Source organism: Mustelus asterias, unplaced genomic scaffold, assembly GCF_964213995.1.
Source record: "Mustelus asterias unplaced genomic scaffold, sMusAst1.hap1.1 HAP1_SCAFFOLD_43, whole genome shotgun sequence".
Taxonomy (NCBI): Eukaryota; Metazoa; Chordata; class Chondrichthyes; order Carcharhiniformes; family Triakidae; genus Mustelus; species Mustelus asterias.
The window spans coordinates 2,228,962-2,250,108 of record NW_027590120.1 but is presented as its reverse complement, the minus strand read 5'-3'; the positions used below and the strand labels follow the sequence as shown (position 1 = coordinate 2,250,108).

The 21,147-nt window shown below is 47.0% G+C and overlaps 3 protein-coding genes across 3 annotated transcripts in view; all 3 read left to right on the top strand.

Moving 5' to 3' along the window:
• LOC144482905 (uncharacterized) overlaps positions 1–21,147 on the top strand; it is an 89,549-nt gene that overhangs the window by 41,264 nt on the left and 27,138 nt on the right. The window lies entirely within an intron of this gene.
• On the top strand, positions 3,015–10,241 carry LOC144482881 (uncharacterized). The gene is made up of 3 exons (XM_078201718.1): positions 3,015–3,422; positions 3,507–3,778; positions 9,486–10,241. The coding sequence occupies exons 1-3, from the start codon at positions 3,015–3,017 to the stop codon at positions 10,234–10,236; spliced, it is 1,431 nt and encodes a 476-aa protein (XP_078057844.1). The 3' UTR covers positions 10,237–10,241.
• LOC144482879 (uncharacterized) lies at positions 13,773–20,201 on the top strand. Its single transcript, XM_078201717.1, has 2 exons — positions 13,773–13,952; positions 18,390–20,201. The coding sequence occupies exons 1-2, from the start codon at positions 13,773–13,775 to the stop codon at positions 19,515–19,517; spliced, it is 1,308 nt and encodes a 435-aa protein (XP_078057843.1). The 3' UTR covers positions 19,518–20,201.

Genomic DNA, 21,147 nt, shown 5'->3' with positions numbered 1-21,147 from the left:
TGAGTTTGTGTCTCTGTGCCCTGTTTGTGAACAGAACTCCCACTCACCTGATGAAGGGGCTTGGGGCTCTGAAAGCTAGTGTGGCTTTTGCTACCAAATAAACCTGTTGGACTTTAACCTGGTGATGTGAGACTTCTTACTGTGTTTACCCCAATTCAATGCTGGCATCTCTACATTTTGGAAATATATCACCATTCCTTCACAGTCACTGGGTCAAAATCCTGGAATTCCCTCCCTATCAGCAGGGTGGATGTACCTGCACAACATGGACTGCAGTGGGTTCAGGTCCCAAACATCACAAAGGTAGACACTCCTGCGCCCCCTACAAACATGGCGATTGCACCTGCACCCTGCTGCACATTGCCCCTTACAAAGATGCCGGCCGCACATGCGCACTGACAGACATTGCCACCAACAGATTGGCGGCCGTCAGCCCAGCCCAGCCCAACACGACAAGTTGCGCCTCCAATTTGGTACCAACAGGGCGCCCGGAAAGTTATTTTCCGGGGTTTGGGTTTGAACAACATGTTTCCGAAGCCTCTCCACCCACCCGCCACATTCATGGCTCTCTGCGCGCCGCCCTCTACCTTGAACTGATCTCGGATCCGAGTTAAAACCGTCCGTCCGCCGCCATTGCCCGCACTGCGCATGCTTCAGACCCTTCCCCCTATTCACGCTGGTTGTAGGACCAGCCACTCCCGTTCGGTCCTCCAGCCCCGCCCCTTTTTCCTATTGGTCCAGAGCTGCCGTCAATCAGTCCCCGGGCATTGTGACGTTGAGCATGCGCAGTGCGGCTCATGTCCAGGGACAGGCGCTTGTTTGTCTGATCTCCAGGCGGGGAGGAGGCGGATAAGCGGAGGCAGCGTTAGGGGCAGTGGGTGGGAGGGGAGGCTCCACACACCCAGTGGAGGCTTCAACACCCCCAATAAGGAACTAGCGGCACCGCCTCAACACCCAACACAACGGCAGCTGCAGCGCTTTCTCGCGGGGCCAGGCCCCAGTGGACAAATGTGGCTTCAGGAAGGAAATGCAGCAATGGGTTTGATTTGATTTATTATTGTCACATGTATTGGGATACAGTGAAAAGTATTGTTTCTTGCGCGGTATACAGACAAAGCATACTGTTCATAGAGTACATAGGGGAGTAGGAAAGGAGAGAGTGCAGAATATAGTGTTACAGTTACAGAAAGGGTGAAGAGAAAGATCAGCTTAATATGAGGTAGGTCCATTCAACGAACCTGACAGAAGTTTGCAAGATTATTGAGGGGCATGGACAGAGTGGATAGTCAGAAGCTTTTTCCCAGGATGGAAGAGTCAATTACTGGGGGGCACAGGTTTAAGGTGTGAGGGGCAAGGTTTAAAGGAGAGGCAAGTTTTTTACACAGAGGGTGGTGGGTGCCTGGAACTTGCTGCCGGGGGAGATAGTGGAAGCAGATACGAGAGTGACTTTTAAGGGGCATCTTGACAAATACATGAATAGGATGGGAATGGAGGGATATGGTCCCCGGAAGGGTAGGGGGTTTTAGTTCAGTCGGGCAGCATGGTCGGTGCAGGCTTGAAAGGTCGAAGGGCCTGTTTCTGTGCTGTAATTTTCTTTGTTCTTTGTTTGTAAAAGTCCGATGGCAGCAGCAGGGAAGAAGCTGTTCTTGAGTCGGTTGGTTTGTGACCTCAGACTTTTGTCTCTTTTTCCCGACGGAAGAAGATAGAAAAGAGAATTTCCAGGATAAGTGGGGTCCTTGATTATGCTGGCTGCTTTTCTGAGGCAATAGGAAATGTAGACAGTGTCAATGGATAAGAGGCTGATTTGCGTGATGGACTGGGCCACATTCACACCCCTTGTAGTTTCTTGTGCTCTTGGTCAGAGCAGCAGCAATACCAAGCTGTGATACAACTGGATGGGATGCTTTCTGTGGTGTCCCTGTAAAAATTGGTGAGAGTCGTAGCTGACGTGTCGACATGTCGAATTTCCTTAGCCTCCTGAGAAAGTCGAGGAGTTGGTGGGCTTTCTGAACTAAAGCAGCAGCATGGAGGGACCAGGACAGGTTGTTGTGATCTGAACACCTAGAAACTTGAGCTCTCAACCATTTCCACTTTGTCACCGTTGATGTAGACAGGGCATGTCTTCCACTACATTGCCTGAAATTTTGTATATATTCCAGTGATAGTTGGAAGAAGTCCATGCTGACTCTCTGTACATCAATCCACTCAGTCCCATTTCCCCTCCATAACTCTGTTCCCTTTTTAATTCCTTCACACCTATCTGATTTATTTTTCAAATCATTGATTATTTCTGATTCCACCATGCACAGAAGCAGTGAGGTCAGGTCGTGACCACTCGTGAATAAAATTGTTCCTCACATCTCCTTTCTATTGCTGATCAAATAATATGTTTAGTAATGTGGAATTGGCTAGCAGCCTGCATGAAGATTTTCAGGTCTCTTTGTACTGGACAGGAGCATGGGTCTGTCAATCAGCCTGAATCAGCACCTTCAGGAGAATTGGGAGGGTGTGTATTAGGTACAGCAGAGTGAGATTGGAGGGAGAGTGTGTGGGATGGAGATTTACAACTTTGGGGAATGAGAAAGCAAAGAATATTCCATGGAAACGAGAATTGTCTGTTTTGAATTTCAGTCCTATACTTACACTGATAACTTCTATAAACAGGATATTAGAAGGAGAGAATTTACAGACTGAAATCTCACACCAAACGTCACAACAAGATGTTACAAAGTCACTGGATTCATCAGGACCTGAATATAATTGCCGTTTGAATGTATGAGAAGAAATGTTTGTTTGTTCTGTCTGTGGGAAAAGATTTCAAACATCAGTGTGACTGGACAAGAATGGAGACCCCTCACACCTGAGTGAGAGTGTTCCAGTGAACTGACTGTGGAAAGAGCTTCAACCAGTAACACAGCCTGAAAAACGTCACCCCATTCACAGCGAGGAGAAACTGTACATGTGTTCTGTACTTGGATGTGGAATCAACTGATTATCAAAAGGACACTGGCACCATGGAGAGACCATGGGAGTGTGGGGACTGTGGGAAGGGATTCCAGTGCCCATCTGCACTGGACACACATCAACGAGTTCGTACTGGGGAGAGGCCGTTCACCTGCTCCGTGTGTGGGAAGGGATTCAGTATATCAACCACCCTGCTGAGACACCAGCGAGTTCACTCTGGGGAGAGGCCGTTCACCTGCTCTGTGTGTGAGAAAGGATTCACTCAGTTATCCAGCCTGCTGTCACACCAGCGAGTTCACACCGGGGAGAGGCCTTTCGCCTGCTCAGACTGTGGGAAAGGATTCAGCGATCGTTCCACCCTGTGGAGGCACCAGCGAGTTCACTCTGGAGAGAGGCCGTTCCCTTGCTGTGTGTGTGGGAAGAGATTCAGTCATTCATCCACCCTGCAGACACACCGTGTCACTCACACGAATGAGAGACTGTTTAAATGCTCTGATTGTGGGCGCAGCTTCAAAAGCTCTCAGACCCTGATGGGCCACCAGCGCATTCACACTGAGGACAGACCGTTCAGCTGCTCTTACTGCGTGAAGAGATTTAGAACATCATCCCAACTGCTAACACACCAGCGAGTTCACACTGGGGAGACACCCTTCACCTGCTCTGTGTGCGGGAAGGGTTTCAGTCACTCGTCCACCCTGTTGGCACACCAGCGAGTTCATACTGGGGAGAGGCCATTCACTTGCTCTGACTGTGGGAAGGGATTCACTCAGATCTCCAATCTGCTCACACACCAGCGAGTTCACACTGGGGAGCAGTGCTGGTGAGGGAGCATATTACAGCAGTACAGAGGGTGGACAATATGGAGGGGTCAGGTAACGAGTCACTGTGGGTGGAGCTCAGAAACAGGAAGGGCGCAGTCACTATGCTGGGGGTATACTACAGGCCTCCCAACAGCCCACGGGAAGTTGAGGAACGGATATGTAAGGAGATTCTGGACAGGTGCTGAAAAAATAGGGTTGTTGTAGTGGGAGACTTTAATTTCCCTCACATAGACTGGAAATCGCTTAGGGCTGGGGGCCTGGACGAGGAAGAACTTATAAAATGCGTACAGGAAGGTTCTTTGGAACAATATGTTGACAGTCCAATGAGAGAGGGGGCAATACTGGGCCTAGTACTGGGGAATGAGCCCGGTCAGGTCATCAAAGTTGCAGTAGGGGAACATGTGGCAAATAGTGACCACAATTCTGTAAACTTTAGGATAGTAATGGAAAAACTTGAGTGTTGTCCTATGGGTAAGGTGCTGAATTGGGGGAAGGCGAACTACAACCGGATTAGGCAGGATTTGGTGGCTGTTGATTGGGAGAGGCTGTTCGAGGGTAAATCCACATCTGGCATGTAAGGAGCAGTTGATAGGACTGCAGGACAGGCATGTGCCTGTAAAGAGGAAGGATAGGAAAGGTAGGATTCGGGAGCCGTGGATAACCAGTGAAATTGTGGGTCTAATCAAAAAGAAAAAAGAGGCATACATGAGGTCCAGGCAGCTAAAAACAGATGGCGCACTGGAGGAATACAGAGAAAGTAGAAAAGAACTGAACAGGGAGTTAAAAGGGGTCACGAAATGTCTTTGGCAGACAGGATTAAGGAGAATCATAAGGCATTTTATACATAGGTTAGGAACAAGAGGGTTGTTAGGGAAAGAATCAGACCTCTCGGGGAAAAGGAGGGGAATTATGCTTAGAACCAAAGGAAGTAGGTGAGATCCTAAACGAATACTTTGCATCAGTATTCACAAAGGAGAGGGACATGTTGACTGGTATTGTCTCAGAGAGATGTGTTGACCCGTTAGAAAAAATCTCAATTACAAGGGAGGAAGTGTTAGGTTTTTTAGGAAACATTAAGACAGACAAATCCCCAGGGCCAGATGGCATCTATCCTAGACTCCTCAGGGAGGCGAGTGGTGCAATTGCTGGGCCTCTAACAGAAATCTTTGTCTCTTCACTGGACACAGGTGAGGTCCCAGAGGATTGGAGGATCGCAAATGTGGTCCCGTTATTTAAGAAGGGTAGCAAGGATAACCCAGATAATTACAGGCTGGTGAGCTTGACGTCCATGGTGGGGAAGTTGTTGGAGAAGATTCTTAGAGATAAGATATATGCGCATTTAGAACTGAATAATCTCATTAGCGATAGACAGAATGGTTTTGTACGAGGGAGGTCATGCCTCAAAAATTTGGTTGAGTTTTTTGAGGAGGTGACAAAAACGATTGACAAGGGAAGGGGCGTGGATGTCGTCTATATGGATTTTAGTAAAGAGTTTGACAAGGTCCCTCATGGCAGGCTGGTGCAAAAGGTTAAATCTCACAGGATAAAAGGTGAGCTAGCTAGATGGGTGGAGAACTGGCTTAGCCATAGAAGACAGAGGGTAGCAGTGGAGGGGTCTTTTTCTGGCTGGAGGTCTGTGACTAGTGGTGTTCCACAGGGCTCTGTACTGGGACCTCTGCTGTTTGTGATATATATAAATGATTTGGAGGAAGATGTAGCTGGTGTGATCAGTAAGTTTGCGGACGACACAAAGATTGCTGGAGTTGCGGATAGTGATGAACATTGTCAGAGAATGCAGCAGGATATAGATAGGCTGGAACATTGGGCGGAGAAATGGCAGATGGAATTTAATCCAGATAAATGCAAAGTGATGCATTTCGGTAGATCTAATGTAAGGGGGAGCTGTACAATAAATGACAGAGCCATCAGGAGTATAGACACACAAAGGTGTACAAGTCCACAGATCCTTAAAGGTGGCAGCACAGGGGGAGAGGGTGGTGAAGAAGGCATATGGCATACTTGCCTTTGTTGGACAGGGCATAGAATATAAAAGTTGGCATATGATGTTGCAGCTGTATAGAACGATGGTTCGGCCACATTTGGAATACTGCATCCAGTTCTGGTCACCACACTACCAGAAGGACGTGGAGGCTTTGGAGAGAGTACAGAGAAGGTTTACCAGGATGTTGCCTGGTATAGAGGGTCTTAGCTATCGGGAGAGATTGGGTAAACTGGGGTTGTTCTCCCTGGAAAGATGGAGGATGAGGGGCAACCTAATAGAGGTGTATAAAATTATGAAGGGCATAGATAGAGTGAACTGTGGGAAGTTTTTTCCCAGGTCAGAGGTGACGAACACAAGGGGTCACGGGTTCAAGGTGAGGGGGGGCAAGGTTCAACACAGATGTCAGGGGGACGTATTTTACACAGAGGGTGGTGGGAGCCTGGAATGCACTGCCAAGCAAGGTGATTGAGGTGGTCACGCTGGGATTGTTTAAGACTTATCTGGATAACCACATGAACAGAGTGGGAATAGAGGGATACAAAAGAATGGTCTAGTGGGCACATGAGCAGCGCAGGCTTGGAGGGCCGAAGGGTCTGTTCCTGTGCTGTATTGTTCTTTGTTCTTCGTTTGTTCTTTGACTCTGGGAGGAAAGTGGAGCACCCAGAGGAAACCCATGCAGTTACGGGGAGAATGAGTGACTTCCATACAGACTCCACACATTCTCCCTGTGATCTGTTTCCTAATTTCATAGTTGGCCATTCAGTCCCAGCCTGTACCCGATAAAAGCAAAAGAATGATCATAAGCTATTTGTGAATCTGAAACCAAAAGAGAAAATGCTGGAAAATCTTCTCAGCTCTGGCAGCATCTGTAAGGAGAGAAAAGAGCTGATGTTTCATAGAAACATAGAATACCTATAGTGCAGAGAGAGGCTATTAGGCCCATCGAGTCTGCACCGACAACAATCCCACCCAAGCCCTATCCCCACAACCCCACATATTTACCCCCCTTATCCCTCTAACCTGCACATCCCGGAACACAAACGGGAAATTCAGCATGGCCAATGCACCTAACCTGCACATCTTTTGGACTGTGGGAGGAAACCAGAGCACCCGAGGAAACCCATGCAGACATGGAGAGAACGTGCAAATTCCACACAGACAATGACCCAAGCCAGGAATTGGACCCGGTCCCTGGTGCTGTGAGGCAACAGTGCTAACCGCTATGTCACCATGCCGTTTCGAGTCCGGATAACCCTTTGTCAAAGCTAAAAGGCAGAGAAAGTGGGAGATATTTATACTGCAGGGTGAGGGAACGAAAGATGAATCATAGCCACAGAATACAGGGGAAAATGTTTATTTGGAATCACGAGGTTTTGGTGCGCTGCTCCTTCATTTGGTGAGTCGCTCACCTGATGAAGGAGCAGCGCTCCAAAAGCTGGTGATTCCAAATAAACCTGTTGGACTTTAACCTGGTGTTGTGAGACTTCTTACTGTGCCCACCCCAGTCCAACGCCGGCATCTCCACCTCATCCCTTCACAGGCAACAGAGGAACTCCGCGCAGGCGCAGTACAGACCATGTTCTGAGCTTGCGCAGTGGCGTGCTGGCAATCGGGAGTTCCCTGTTTCTTGTCCTTGCGGCGGGTAAGGAAGTGACGTGTCCAAGGGAGAGATTGGCGCAAAGGGAGGGCGGAAAGCATTCATAAACACCCAGTGAAGGCTGCAAACCTCGATTAAGAAGGTTCCAGGCCAGTCCCGAGTTTGTCCTGAGCCGCTCCTCTTCCCGCGGAGACAAACCCGGAAGAACGGCCGCCATCTTTGCCGAGGCAAGGTGCAGCAATGCGCATGTGCAGTGCTCCCTGCCAGCAGGAGGAGAGATTGTGAATGTCTGTCCTGGGACGACAGTGATGGATTTTGAAACTCCTTTTACAGCGTTTAGAGTTTGTTTATTAGTGTCACAAGTAGGCTTACATTGACACTGCATTGAAGTTATTGTGAAAATCCCCTAGTCGCCACACTCTAGCGCCTGTTCGGGTGCACTGAGGGAGTTAGAGGGGGAGGATTTGTCAACGGGAATTTCAAGCCAAGCGTCACGTCAACATTAATAGAATCTCCGGATTCATTCGGATCTGGATAGTTCACAAAAGTAATTTCTGTTCATCCAGTACTGGATACCATAAGCATTAAAGAACAAAGAAAATGCAGCATAGGAATAGGCCCTTCGGCCTCCAAGCCCGTGCTGATCGTGGTGCCCTAAATTATCCAAAAAGTATCTTCTGCCCTTACTTGGTCCGTATCCCTATAATCCCTCCTTATTCATGTACCCATCCAGATGCCTCTTAAATGTTGCTAATGTGCCTGCTTCCACCACCTCCTCTGCAGCATGTTCCAGGCACCCCACTCTCTGCATGAAAAACTTCCCCCCCCCCCGCACATCTCCCTTAAACTTCCCCCCTCTTACCTTGAACCTGTGCCCCCTTGTAATTGATGCTTCCACCCTGGGAAAAAGTGTCTGACTATCCACCCTGTCTATGCCTTTCAGAATTTTGTAGACCTCTATCAGATCTCCCCTCTGCCTCCATCTTTGCAGTGAAAACAATCCTAGTTTATTCAACCACTCCTCATCGCTGACCCCCTCGAGACCAGGCAACATCCTGGTCAACCTTCAGTCAGGACAGTGTGAGAGTGCCAGTGATGATGTTCACAGACTCCTGTTACCCTGGTCTCTCTAAGTGATAGAGGTTGAGGGTTTGGGAGATTTTAAAGAAGTCCTGGTTGATTGTAGCTATGACTCCCCCTGCCTCTTCCATCTTCTCCTTCTCACCCCTTTCCCTGAAGGAAATTAGTGAACCAGTTGAGTTTTTACAACAATCCGGCAGCTTTCATGGTCACGTTTTCCTCATGCCGGCCCCACAAATTACCAAGTTCATTCAGCTCAATTTCACAACCTGTTTTTGTGGGTTCTCTCTCACTCCCTTTTTTCTGTTTTAAATCAATTTCACAGGGTTTCGGGAGGGCTTGGAGTCAGGAGATTCAAACCAAACATCACATCTGGAACTGACAGTCACACAACTTATCACAACGTAAACATCATCAGATTTTGAACATGGCAGGAAAAAGCACCGTTCACACTGGGGAGAAACCGTACATGTGTTCTGTGTGTGGAAGAGGCTTCAGCCGATTATCTTACCTGTCGATACACAATCGCAGTCACACCAGGAAGAAACCATGGAAATATGAGGACTGTGGGAAGAGATTCCAATCCCCATCTCACCTGGAAATGCGTTGCCGCAGTCACACTGGGGAAAAACCATTCATCTGCTCCGACTGTGGGAAGGGATTCACTCAGTTAACCAACTTGCTGAGACACCAGCAAGTTCACAGTGGGAAGAGGCCAATGACCTCCTCTGAGTGTGGGATGAAACGCCAGCAAGTTCAGACCGGGGAGAAGCCATTCATTTGCTCCGAGTGTGGGAAGAGATTCTCAAGGTCACCTAACCTGCTCGCACACCAGCGGGTTCACACTGAGGACAGACCTTTTAAATGCCCTGACTGGGAAGTGCTTTAAAAGTGCTGGGGAACTCATGTCCCATCAACGTGTTCACACTGACGAGAGACCTTTCAGATGCTCTCACTGCAGGAGTGGGTTCAAGACATCCTCTGCCCTAACTAAACACCAGCGCACTCACACTGATGAGAGACCTTTCAGATGCTCTCAGTGTGGCACTGCATTCAGGCAATTGAGTAACCTGTCTGTACACCAGCGCATTCACACTGGGGAGAGGCCATTCTCCTGCTCTCAATGTGGGAAGAGATTCACTCACTCATCTAGTCTGCAGAGACACCAGCGAGTTCACACTCACGAGAAACCTTACATCTGCTCCAAATGTGGGAAGGGATTCAGTCAGTCCACCAACTTGCTGACACACCAGCAAGTTCACACGACTGAGAGACCATTTAAATGCCCAGAATGTGGGAAGTGCTATAAAAGTTCTGCGAAGCTGCTGTGCCATCAACGTATTCACACTGATGAGACCCTGTTCAGGTGCTCTCACTGTGGGATTGGGTTCAAGACATCACCTGCCCTCACATCACATCAGCGCACGCATACTGAGGAGAGACCTTTTAAATGCCCAGAATGTGGGAAATGCTTTAAAAGTTCAGGGGAACTGGTACGCCATCAACGAGTTCACACTGAGGAGAGACCTTTTAAATGTCCAGACTGCGGGAAGGGCTTTAAAATTTCCAGCAATCTGGTGTCCCATCAACGCGTTCACACTGGGGAGAGACCGTTCAGGTGCTCTGATTGTGGGACTGCATTCAGAGAATTATGTCACCTCACTGTGCACCAGCGCACTCACACTGGGGAGAGGCCGTTCACCTGCTCAGAATGTGGAAAGGGATTCGCTCATTCATCCAATCTGCTGACACACCAGCGAGTTCACAAGTGAGTGGATTTTGCCATCAATTACATCCAGAAATGAACCATATTCATTGGGCTCTGTTTCTGCTGATGCTAATAAACTCCATTTCAGGGCGGCACGGTAACAGTTGTTGGCACTGCTGCCTCACAGTGCTAGGGACTCAAGTTCAATTCCAGCCCTGGAATGCCGGATGACAGTCTGCGTGGATTTCCTCCCACAGTCCAAAGGTTTGTGGGTCAGGTTGATTGGCCATGCTAAGTGGCTCCTCATTGTCAGGGGGATTAGCAGGGCAAATACATGGAGTTACGGGGATAGGGCCTGGGTGGGATTGTTATCAGTGTATGGTCAATGGGCCAAATGGCCTCCTTCTGCACTTAGGTATTCCAGATTTGTGTTAAACATCAAAGAACAAAGAAAATTACAGCACAGGAACAGGCCCTTTGGCCCTCCAAGCCTGCACCGACCATGCTGCCTGACTTAACTAAAACCCCCTACCCTTCCGGGGACCATATCTGTCTATTTCCATCCTTTTCATGTACTTGTCAAGATGCCCCTTAAAAGTCACTACCGTATCCGCTTCCACTACCACCCCCGGCAACGGGTTCCAGGCACCCACTACTCTCTGCGTAAAAAATCTGCCTCGTGCATCTCCTTTAAACCTTGCACCTCGCACCTTAAACCTATGCCCCCTAGTAATTGATTCTTCCACCCTGGGAAAAAGCTTCTGACTATCCACTCTGTCCATGCCTCTCATAATCTTGTAGGACTTCTATCAGGTCTCCCCTCAACCTCTGTCACTCCAGTGAGAACAAACCAAGTTTCTCCAACCTCTCCAAATAGCGAATGCCCTCCATACCAGGCAACATCCTGGTAAATCTTTTCTATACCCTCTCCAAAGCCTCCATATCCTTCTGGTAGTGTGGCGACCAGTATTGAACACTATATTCCAAGTGCGGTCTAACTAAGGTTCTATAAAGCTGCAACATGACTTGCCAATTTTTAAACTCAATACCCCGGCCGATGAAGGCAAGCATGCCATATGCCTTCTTGACGACCTTCTCCACCTGCATTGCCACTTTCAGTGGCCTGTGTAGCTGTACACCCAGATCCCTCTGCCTATCAATACTCTTAAGGGTTCTGCCATTTACTGTATATTTCCCATCTGTATTAGACCTTCCAAAATGCATTACCTCACATTTGTCCAGATTGAACTCCATCTGCCATCTCTCCGTCCAGGTCTCCAACTGATCTATATTCTGCTGTATCCTCTGATGGTCCTCATCGCTATCCGCAAATCCACCAACCTTTGTGTCGTCCGCAAACTTACTAATCAAACCAGTTACATTTTCCTCCAAATCATTTATATATATTACAAACAGCAAAGGTCCCAGCACTGATCCCTGAGGAACACCACTTGTCACAGCCCTCCATTCAGAAACACATCCTTCCCCTTCTACCCTCTGTCTTCTTTGACTGAGCCAGTTTTGTATCCACCTTGCTCGCTCACCTCTGATCCCATGCGACTTCACTTTCTGCACCAGTCTGCCGTGAGGGACCTTGTCAAAGGCCTTACTGAAGTCCATGTAGACACCATCCACTGCCCTATCCTCATCAATCATCTTCGTCACTTCCTCGAAAAACTCGATCAAGTTCGAAAAATATTCACATCGTGAATATTTTTAATAACTCTAATACAAGTCAGTTCCTTTTGAAGGGCTCTCCCCTGTTTCCTCCATCCTCACCTCCAACAACAAGTGTGAGGAGCTCATGGAAATGCTTTGTCACTAAGATTGAGATAATCCAATCAGCTGTCTCTGCTGCTTTGCTCCATTCCGTTAGCCCAACGGGCCAAACTGTCTCTAAACATCCCTCTTGTCTGAGCCCCGAACTCCCACTTTTCTCCATCCAGTCTCCACACACACCAGTGGGTTCATACTGCAGAGAGAGGATTTAAATGCTGAGACTGTGACAGGAGCTTTAAAAACCCACATTCACTGATGGTTCACCAGTGCATTCACTCTGTTCCACTCCACTCATCTGCTCTCAGTGCAGGAAGAGGTTCAGGTGATTGTCCATCCTGCAGCAACAGCAGAGAGTTCGCACCAGGGAGAGGTCATTCACCTGCTCCATGTGTGGGAAGCAATTCACTGATTCATTCATTTTGTTAACACACCAGTGAGTTCACACTGATGGAATAAGTTTTAAATGTCTGAATTGTGGGAAATGTTTTAAAATTTCTATGAATCTGATGTGCTATCAGCAGGTTCACACTGACAGCAGACCATCCAGAGTCTCTCACTATGGGACTGGGTTCAGCTGGTCATGTGAACTCAGTGTCCACCAGTGCACTCACTCTGGGAGAGGCTATTCACCTGCTCCATGTTTAACACGAGATTTACTCAGTCATCCCACTTCACTGCACGTCAACTTGTTCACACTGATAAGGAACTTTTTCAAACTTCTGACTGTGAGCAGAGATTTAAATGCAAAATGTATCTGCTGATACACAAACACATTCACAGGCTGTTCACTTGCTCCATGTGAGAAGAGATTCATTTGGTTACCTCACATTCTGACACACCAGCAAGTTCATAAGTTACTATAGGGGCTGGATTCTGCTGTTATTGCTGCTGCTGTGAATCACATTCAGGACTGGACTATGTTCATTCTGATATTTGGAGTTTGTTTCTGATTATGTTAATAATCCCTGTAACTGGACTGGAGTTTAATATTCTAAATAAATGTGAAATAAAACAGTGATATTTGAATACATTGTTGCAGATGTTCATCTTTCCCAGCTGAATGTTTAACATTGCCGGCTGGAGCGCAGAAGGGGCAATCTGGGGGTGGTTCACACAGCAGGAACAGAACTGCAGTCTGTTCCTGCCATAGGGTCACACTGAGAGGGACAAACAGCACTTTGGACTTTCTCATCTCTCTTCACTGACAGCAAAGTGGGTTAATCCTGAGGTGTGTAAGAAATGTGTCCCAACTGCTCTTTTCTATAGTCCAGAGCTCCTAAACATGGAACAGAAGGCTCTTTTATAACTATGTTTCGAGTCAGGTGAATAATTCTGAAAGAAAATCAAAATATTACAGATGCTGGAAATCGGAAATAAAAACAAAGCAAGAAAAACTCAGCAGGTTTGGTAGCATCTCTGCAGAAACAGAGCAAATGTTTTGGAACTGAAGAGTCATATTGGACTGGAAACATTGACTCTGTTTCTGTCTTTACAAATTCTGTCACAGCTGCCAAGAGTTTGCAAAAATTTTGAACAACGGTGAAGGCTGGAAATGTGCTGTCAAATCAAAGATTAGTGTGAAACTGGGACGTGTTCCTGACTGAAAGTGAAACAGCAGGTTTAAATTTCCAGACTGACAAATGATTGTGGTAATTACACTGTGCACACTATTTCAAGAAAGGTGTTAAGTAATTTAAAATAAGCCTGTTTAAATATATTTTCATAGAAAATAGGAACAGGAGTAAGCCATTCTCGGCCAGGCCAGTCATTATGATCATGGACCACAAAAGATGTATTTGTATTTGACAATATCAAGTGGCAATGGCGGTGCCATTACCCAGCGTGCACCGAGAGGGTGACGATACCCTATCTTCAATACAGGAGATCATTGCGCAGGCTCAGTGCCTCTCTGACTGGAGCATGCGCAGTGCGGTGCAGGCAGTGGTCGGATGGGGTGGTGTCGGAGCAGCAGGGAGACCAGAAACTGATTGTCGACACCGGGTGAGTGAGATTAAATGGAGCCTGAGAGTCAAAAGGGAGGACTCATAAACACCCGGTATAGGAAGCGGAGCTTTCATAAACATCGGATATTCGCTTAAAACCACAAATAAGACGCCCGAGGCCCTGCGTGACCGATTTTGCAGTCTCCATCTTTCGAGAAAAATGGGCAGCGTGACCGCCATATTTATTGGGGGCAATGGACAGCAGGGCGGTGGCCATCTTTATAGGGGGCAATGGGCAACAGGACGCATGTGCAGCCACCACCTCCATAGGAGGCAGTGGGCATTGATTCCAGAAGTTAGTTCCTGGCCTCCAGAATTGGTCTCTTTTTTATTAAGCCACAGAAACATTGAATTATTGCACTACAGAAAATGACTAACCCGTCATGCATTTGCTGGTTCTCTACAAGGGAATCAGCTCATCCCACTACCCTGTCTTTTCACTAACAAGACCAACAGAAAATATTTCCCATCCCCAAAACGGGCGGCGCGGGAGCACAGTGGTTAGCACTGCTGCTTCACAGCTCCAGGGACCTGGGTTCGATTCCCGGCTTGTGTCACTGTCTCCTCGTGTCTGCGTGGGTTTCCTCCGGGAGCTCCGGTTTCCTCCCATAGTCCAAAGATGTGCGGGTTAGGTTGATTGGCAATGCTAAAAAAAAATTGCCCCTTAGTGTCCTGGGTGAGAGGGATTAGCGGGTAAAATATGTAGGGATATGGGGATAGGGCCTGGGTGGGATTGTGGTTGGTGCAGACTCGATGGGCCGAATGGCCTCTTTTCGTGCTGTAGGGTTTCTATGAAATTACCTGTGGAGAAGATTATGTTTTATCTTCTTGAACAGCTGCAGTCCATGTGGTGAAGGTGCTCCCCTTTAGGTCAAGAGTTACAGGCTATTCACCCAGTGATGATGAAGGGACAGTGATACATCTCCAAATCAATAATTACAATGTGTATTTATACAGCATCGTTCATGTACTGGAACATTCTGAGGTGTTTCTCAGGTGTGTTATAAAGCAACATTTGACATAGAGTCATGTGAGCAGACATGAGGGTGGAAGGGTAAAGGCTTGGTTAAAGAGGTAGTTTTAATGAGTATCTTAAAGGTGGGGAAGGAAGATACAGAGGGGGAGCAGTTTAGGGGGAAATTCCAAAGATTATGGCCTTGGTAACTGGGACACGTATGATGGAGTGATTAAAACTGTGAATGCTGAGGAAGCCGGAATGAAAGGAATGCAGAGATATTGGAGGGTTGTGAGGCGAGAGGAGATTACAGACATGGGGAGGGGTGAAACCATGGAGGGACTTGAGAACAAGGATGAGAAATTTAAAATGTTGATTCATAAACAGCCTTTGTAGCGCAGGGGTGGTGGGTGAACAAGGTTTGGAATGAGTAAACACGTGGGCAGCAGAATTGTGATGACCTCAAGTTAATAGACAGGTTGAGTGAGGGAGACCGGCCAGGGGTGTGTTAGAATTATTAAGTCTGATGGTAACAAGCACTCAGAACCTGCATGGATCAGCTGGCATGGGGTATTCGCAGACATCATCAACCTCTCTTTACAACAATCTGAGGTCCTATCTGCTTCAAGAAGATGACCATCATCTCAGTACGAAAGAAAAGCCAAGCAGCGTGCCTTAATGGCTCTCGTCCGGTGGGTCTAACATCCATCATTATGAAGTGCTTCAAAAGGTTAGCCTCTCGGACTGCCTGGATCCAATACAGTTCGCCTACCGCCCAACAAATCCACAGCAGATGCCAATTCCCTGGCCCTGCACTCAACCCTGGAACATCGAGATTACAAAGACAGCTATGTCAGACTCCTATTTATTGACTACAGTTCAGCCTTCAACATCATTATTCCCACGAAACCCATCTCCAAACTCTGTGGCTTGGACCTCGGCTCCTCCCTCTGCGACTGGATGCTGAACTTCCTAACCCACAGACCACAATCAGTAAGGATAGGCAACAACACCTCCTCCACGATCATCCTCAACACCGATGCCCCACAAGGCTGTGTTCGCAGCCCTTACTATACTCCTTATACACCTATGATTGTGTGGCTAAATTTCCCTCCAACTCGATTTTCAGGTTTGCTGGTGACACCACCGTAGTGGGTCGGATCTCCAACAATGACGAGACAGAGTACAGGAATGAGATCGAGAATCTGGTGAACTGGTGCGACAACAATAATCTCTCCCTCAATGTCAACAAAATGAAGGAGATTGTCATCGACTTCAGAAAGCATAGTGGAGAAAGTGTCCTGTCTACATCAACGGGGATGAAGTAGAAATGGTCGAAAGCTTCATGTTTTTAGGTGCCCAGATCATTAACAACCTGTTCTGGTCCCCCCAAGCCAACACTGTAGTTAAGAAAGCCCACCAACGCCTCTACTTTCTCAGAAGACTAAGGAAAATCTCACGGGATCCAGGGTGAGGTAGCTAAATGGATACAAAATTATCTTGATGACAGAAGCCAGCGGGTAGTTGTAGAAGGTTGTTTTCCAAACTGGAGACCTGTGACCAGCAGAGTGCCTCAGGGTTCGGTGCTGGGTCCACTGTTTTTTGTCATTTATATTAATGATTTGGATGAGAATATAGGAGGCATGGTTTGTAAGTTTGCAGATGACACCAAGATTGGTGGCATAGTGGACAGTGAAGAAGGTTATCTCGGATTGCAACGGGATCTTGATCAATTGGGTCAGTGAGCTGACAAATGGCAGATGAAGTTTAATTTAGATAAAGGTGAGGTGATGCATTTTGGTAGATTGAACCAGGGCAGGACTTACTCAGTTAATGGTAGGCCACTGGGGAGAGTTACAGAACAAAGAGATCTCAGGGTACAGGTTCATAGCTCATTGACAGTGGAGTCACAGGTGGACAGAGTGGTGAAGAAGGCATTCGGCATGCTTGGTTTCATTGGTCAGAACATTGAATACAGGAGTTGTTGAAGTTGTACAAGACATTGGTTAGGCCACACTTGGAATACTGTGTTCAGTTCTGGTCACCCTATTATAGAAAGGATATTATTAAACTCGAAAGAGTGCAGAAGAGATTTACTAGGATGCTACCGGGACTTGATGGTTTGAGTTATAAGGAGAGCTGAATAGACTGGGACTTTTTTTCTCTGGAGCGTAGAAGGCTGAGGGGTGATCTTATAGAGGTCTGTAAAATAATGAGAGGCATAGATGAGCTAGATAGTCAATATCTTTTCCCAAAGGTAGGGGAGTCTAAAACTAGAGGGCATAGGTTTAAGTTGAGAGGGGAGAAATACAAAAGTGTCCAGAGGGGCAATTTTTTCACGCAGAGGGTGGCGAGTGTCTGGAACAAACTGCCAGAGGTAGGAGTAGAGGCGGGTACAATGTTGTCTTTTAAAAAACGTTTCGACAGTTACATGGGTAAGATGGGTATAGAGGGATGAGGGCCAATTGCGGGCAATTGGGACTAGCTTAGCGGTTTTTAAAAAAGCGCAGCATGGCAAGTTGGGCCTCAGGGCCTGTTTCCATGCGGTAAACCTGTATGACTATGAAATTTGGCATGTTAGCTGTGACTTTCACCAACTTTTACAGATGCACCATAGAAAGAATTAGCATCAGTTTGGTATGGCTCCTGCTCTGCCCAAGACCGCAAGGAACTACAGAAGGTCATGAATGTAGCCCAATCCATCACTCAAACCAGCCTCCCATCCACTGACTCTGTCTACACTTTCTGCTGCCTTGCTAAAGCAGCCAGCTTAATTAAGGACTCCACGCACCCCCGACATTCTCTCTTCCACCTTCTTCCGTCGGGAAAGAGATACAAAAGTCTGAGGTCACGTACCAACCGACTCGAGGACAGCTTCTTCCCTGCTGCCATCAGACTTTTGAATGGACCTACGTTGCATTAAGTTGATCTTTCTTTCCACCCTAGCTATAACTGTAGCACTACAGTCTCGTTTCCTTCTCTATGAACGGTATGCTTTGTCTGTATAGCACACAGGAAACAATACTTTTCACTGTATGTTAATACATGTGACAATAATAAATTAAAACAAAACAAAGGAATGGGTGACGGTTTCAGCAGCAGATGAACTGAGAGTAGACTGGAGTTGGGTGATGTTACTGAGGTGGAACTGGTCTTGGTAATGATGTGGATTTGTGGTCAGATTCTCAGGTTGGGTGAAATATTTTGCTATGTGAACAGACTGGCTCAGTCTCAGACAGTTTCCGAGGAGAGGGATGGAGTCAGTGGGTGGAATTTGTAGCAGAGAGCGTTGACAATAACTGCAGTTTTCCCAGGATTAAAATGGAGGAAAATTCTAGCCCAGAGCTGGAGAGATCTTTCAGGGAATCAAAGGATTTGGGGAGGGGGTGGGAAATTGGCACTAAAACCAGCTCAATTTCACAACCTGCCTTTCTGTTTTTGAGAGTTCTCTCTCACTCCCTTTTTTCTGTCTTAAATCAGTTTCACAGGGCGTTAGAAGGGGAAGATTTGCAGTCAGGGAAACTGAAACCAAACATCACATCAGGATCTGAATATCATCGGGTTTTTAACATGCAAGAAAACAGCAACGTTCACAGTGTAGATAAACCGTGGAAATCTGGGGACTGTGAGCAGGGATTCAGATCCCCGTCTGAGCTGGAAACTCATCAGCCCTGTCACACTGGGGAGAGGCCATTCACCTGCCCTGAGTGTGGGAAGGGATTCACTTGGTCATCCAACCTGTTGAGGCACCAGCGTGTTCATAATGCGCAGAAGCCATTCACCTGTCCCGAGTGTGGGAAGGGATTCACTCGATCATCTGGGCTGCAACAACACCACCGAATTCACACTGGGGAGAGGCCATTCACCTGCTCCAAGTGTGGGAAGGGATTTACTGATTTATCCACTCTGCTGAAACATCAGCAAGTTCACACTGACGAGAGACCATTTAAATGCCTGGACTGTGGGAAGTGCTATAAAAGTTCTCAGAATCTAATGCGACATCAGCATGTTCACACTGACGAGAGACCCTTCAGATGCTCTCACTGTGAGACTGGGTTCAGACAATCATCTGAACTCACTGCACATCAGCGAATTCACACTGGGGAGAAGCCGTTCATCTGTTTCAAATGTGGGAAGAGATTCACTCGATCATCAGGGCTTCTACAACACCACCGAGTTCACACAGGGGAGAGAACATTCACCTGCTCCAAATGTGGGAAGGGATTCAGCGATTCGTCCACTCTGCTGAAACACCAGCAAGTTCACACTGATGAGAGACCTTTTAAATGTGCTGACTGTGAGAAATGCTATAAAGGTTCTGTGGACCTGATGCGCCATCAGCTTGTTCACACTGACGAGAGACCGTTCAGGTGCTCTCACTGCGGGACTGGGTTTAGACAATTATGTCAACTGACTGCACACCAGCGGGTTCACACTGGGGAGAAGCCATTCATCTGTTTGCAGTGTGAGAAAGGATTCACTCAGTCAGCCACCCTGCAGAGACACCAGCGAATTCACACTGGGGAGAGACCATTCACCTGCTTCGAGTGTGGGAAGAGATTCACTCGCTCATCCACCCTGATGAGTCACCAGCGAGTTCACAAATAATCAGTGACTGAATTTTACTGTAAATCACATCCAGGAATGAATTATGTTCATTGACGTCCATTTCTACTGATATGTCAAGAAAATCTGAGAAATTAAAATATTTTTTGTGGGTAATTTCTGATTTTTTTTTTAAACGGGTGAAGTGAGTGGTAATTACAAAAGGAGACAGAATGTCTGTGTGAATTTAAACTGTGAGGATTTTTTATGCATTTGTGGGACATGGGCGTCACTGCATGGCCGGCATTTATTGCCCATCCCTCGTTACCATCGAACTGAGTGGCTCACTGGGCCATTTCAGAGGGCAGTTGACAGTCAACTACATTGCTATGGCTCTGGAGTCACATGTAGGCCAGACAGGTAAGGACAGCAGGTTTCCTTCCCCAAACGGACATTCATGGGGTGGTACAGTGGTTAACACTGTTGCCTCACAGCGCCAGGGACTGGAGTTCGATTCCCAGCTTGGGTCACTGTCTGTGTGGAGTTTGCACGTTCTCTGTGTGTCTGCGTGGGTTTCCTCCGGGTGCTCCGGTTTCCTCCCACAGTCTGAAAGACATGCTGGTCCGGTGCATTGACTCGAACAAATGCCGGAGTGTGGCAACCAGGGGAATTTCACAGTAACCTCACTGCACTGTTAATGTAAGCCTACTTGTGACTAATAAATAAACTTTACTTTTTGCTTTACTGAACCAAATGGTTTTTTTCTGACAATTGACAATGGTTTCATGGTCAGCAGTAGATTCTTAATCCTGATTTTTTTTTATTGAATTCAATTATTTTTATTGAATTAAATGTACGAGGCAAGTTTTTTTTTTTACAAAGAGTGGCAGGTGCCTGGAACTCGCTGCCGGGGGAGGTAGTGGAAGCAGATATGATAGTGACTTTTAAGGGACACCTGGACAAATGCATGAATAAAATGGGAATAGAGGGATATGGTCCCCGGAGGCCTTTTTAGTTCAGACAGGCAGCATAATCAGTGCAGGCTTGGAGGGCCAAAGAGCCTGTTCCTGTGCTATAATTTTCTTTTTTCTTGTTCTTTGTTCAAATTACACCACTTGCTGTGGTGGGATTTGAACCCGGTCCCCAGAACATTAGCTAAGTTTATGGATTAAGTCTCGGGATAATACCATTGGGCTATCACCTCTCATCTGGAACAAAACTGTTTTCACTACTAAGGCTCTGCTGTGATGTAATAGTCTCTATGACATCATCGCAGCAGGACTGGATGACATCATCAGAGTCCATTGTTTCTGAATGATCCACATCAATAACAACAGGAAATACTCATCAAGCTGAGCACATTATCTAGGCTGACACTGCAGTCTGACATTGAGGGACTGCTGCACTCTGACACACACTGTCCTTCACATGGAGCTTGTGGAGGCTCTGGCCACAACCTTCCAATCCTTATAGAGTCGTAGTGACAAAGGACAGAGAATGTAAATGTTACATCCCTGTTCAAAAACACAGCAATTACAGAACAATCAGCTTAACATCAGCAGTGGGGAAAAGCCAATAATCTGGGACACAATCAACTGACACTTGGAAAAGTATGGATTATAATTTCCAGTATTTTCTGTTTTTAAATACTGAAAACTTCCCTAGATCTCAAGGCTGGGAGAGACATTCTAGA

Excerpts from the sequence above, each read along its gene's own strand:
- LOC144482881 (XM_078201718.1), top strand. The coding sequence starts at position 3,015 with ATGGAGAGACCATGGGAGTGTGGGGACTGTGGGAAGGGATTCCAGTGC. Across the intron at positions 3,423-3,506 it reads CCACCCTGCAGACACACCGT|CGCATTCACACTGAGGACAG; the intron begins GTCACTCACACG and ends ATGGGCCACCAG. Across the intron at positions 3,779-9,485 it reads CGAGTTCACACTGGGGAGCA|ACCTTTCAGATGCTCTCAGT; the intron begins GTGCTGGTGAGG and ends CACTGATGAGAG.
- LOC144482879 (XM_078201717.1), top strand. The coding sequence starts at position 13,773 with ATGGCGGTGCCATTACCCAGCGTGCACCGAGAGGGTGACGATACCCTA. Across the intron at positions 13,953-18,389 it reads AAACTGATTGTCGACACCGG|TTTCACAGGGCGTTAGAAGG; the intron begins GTGAGTGAGATT and ends GTCTTAAATCAG.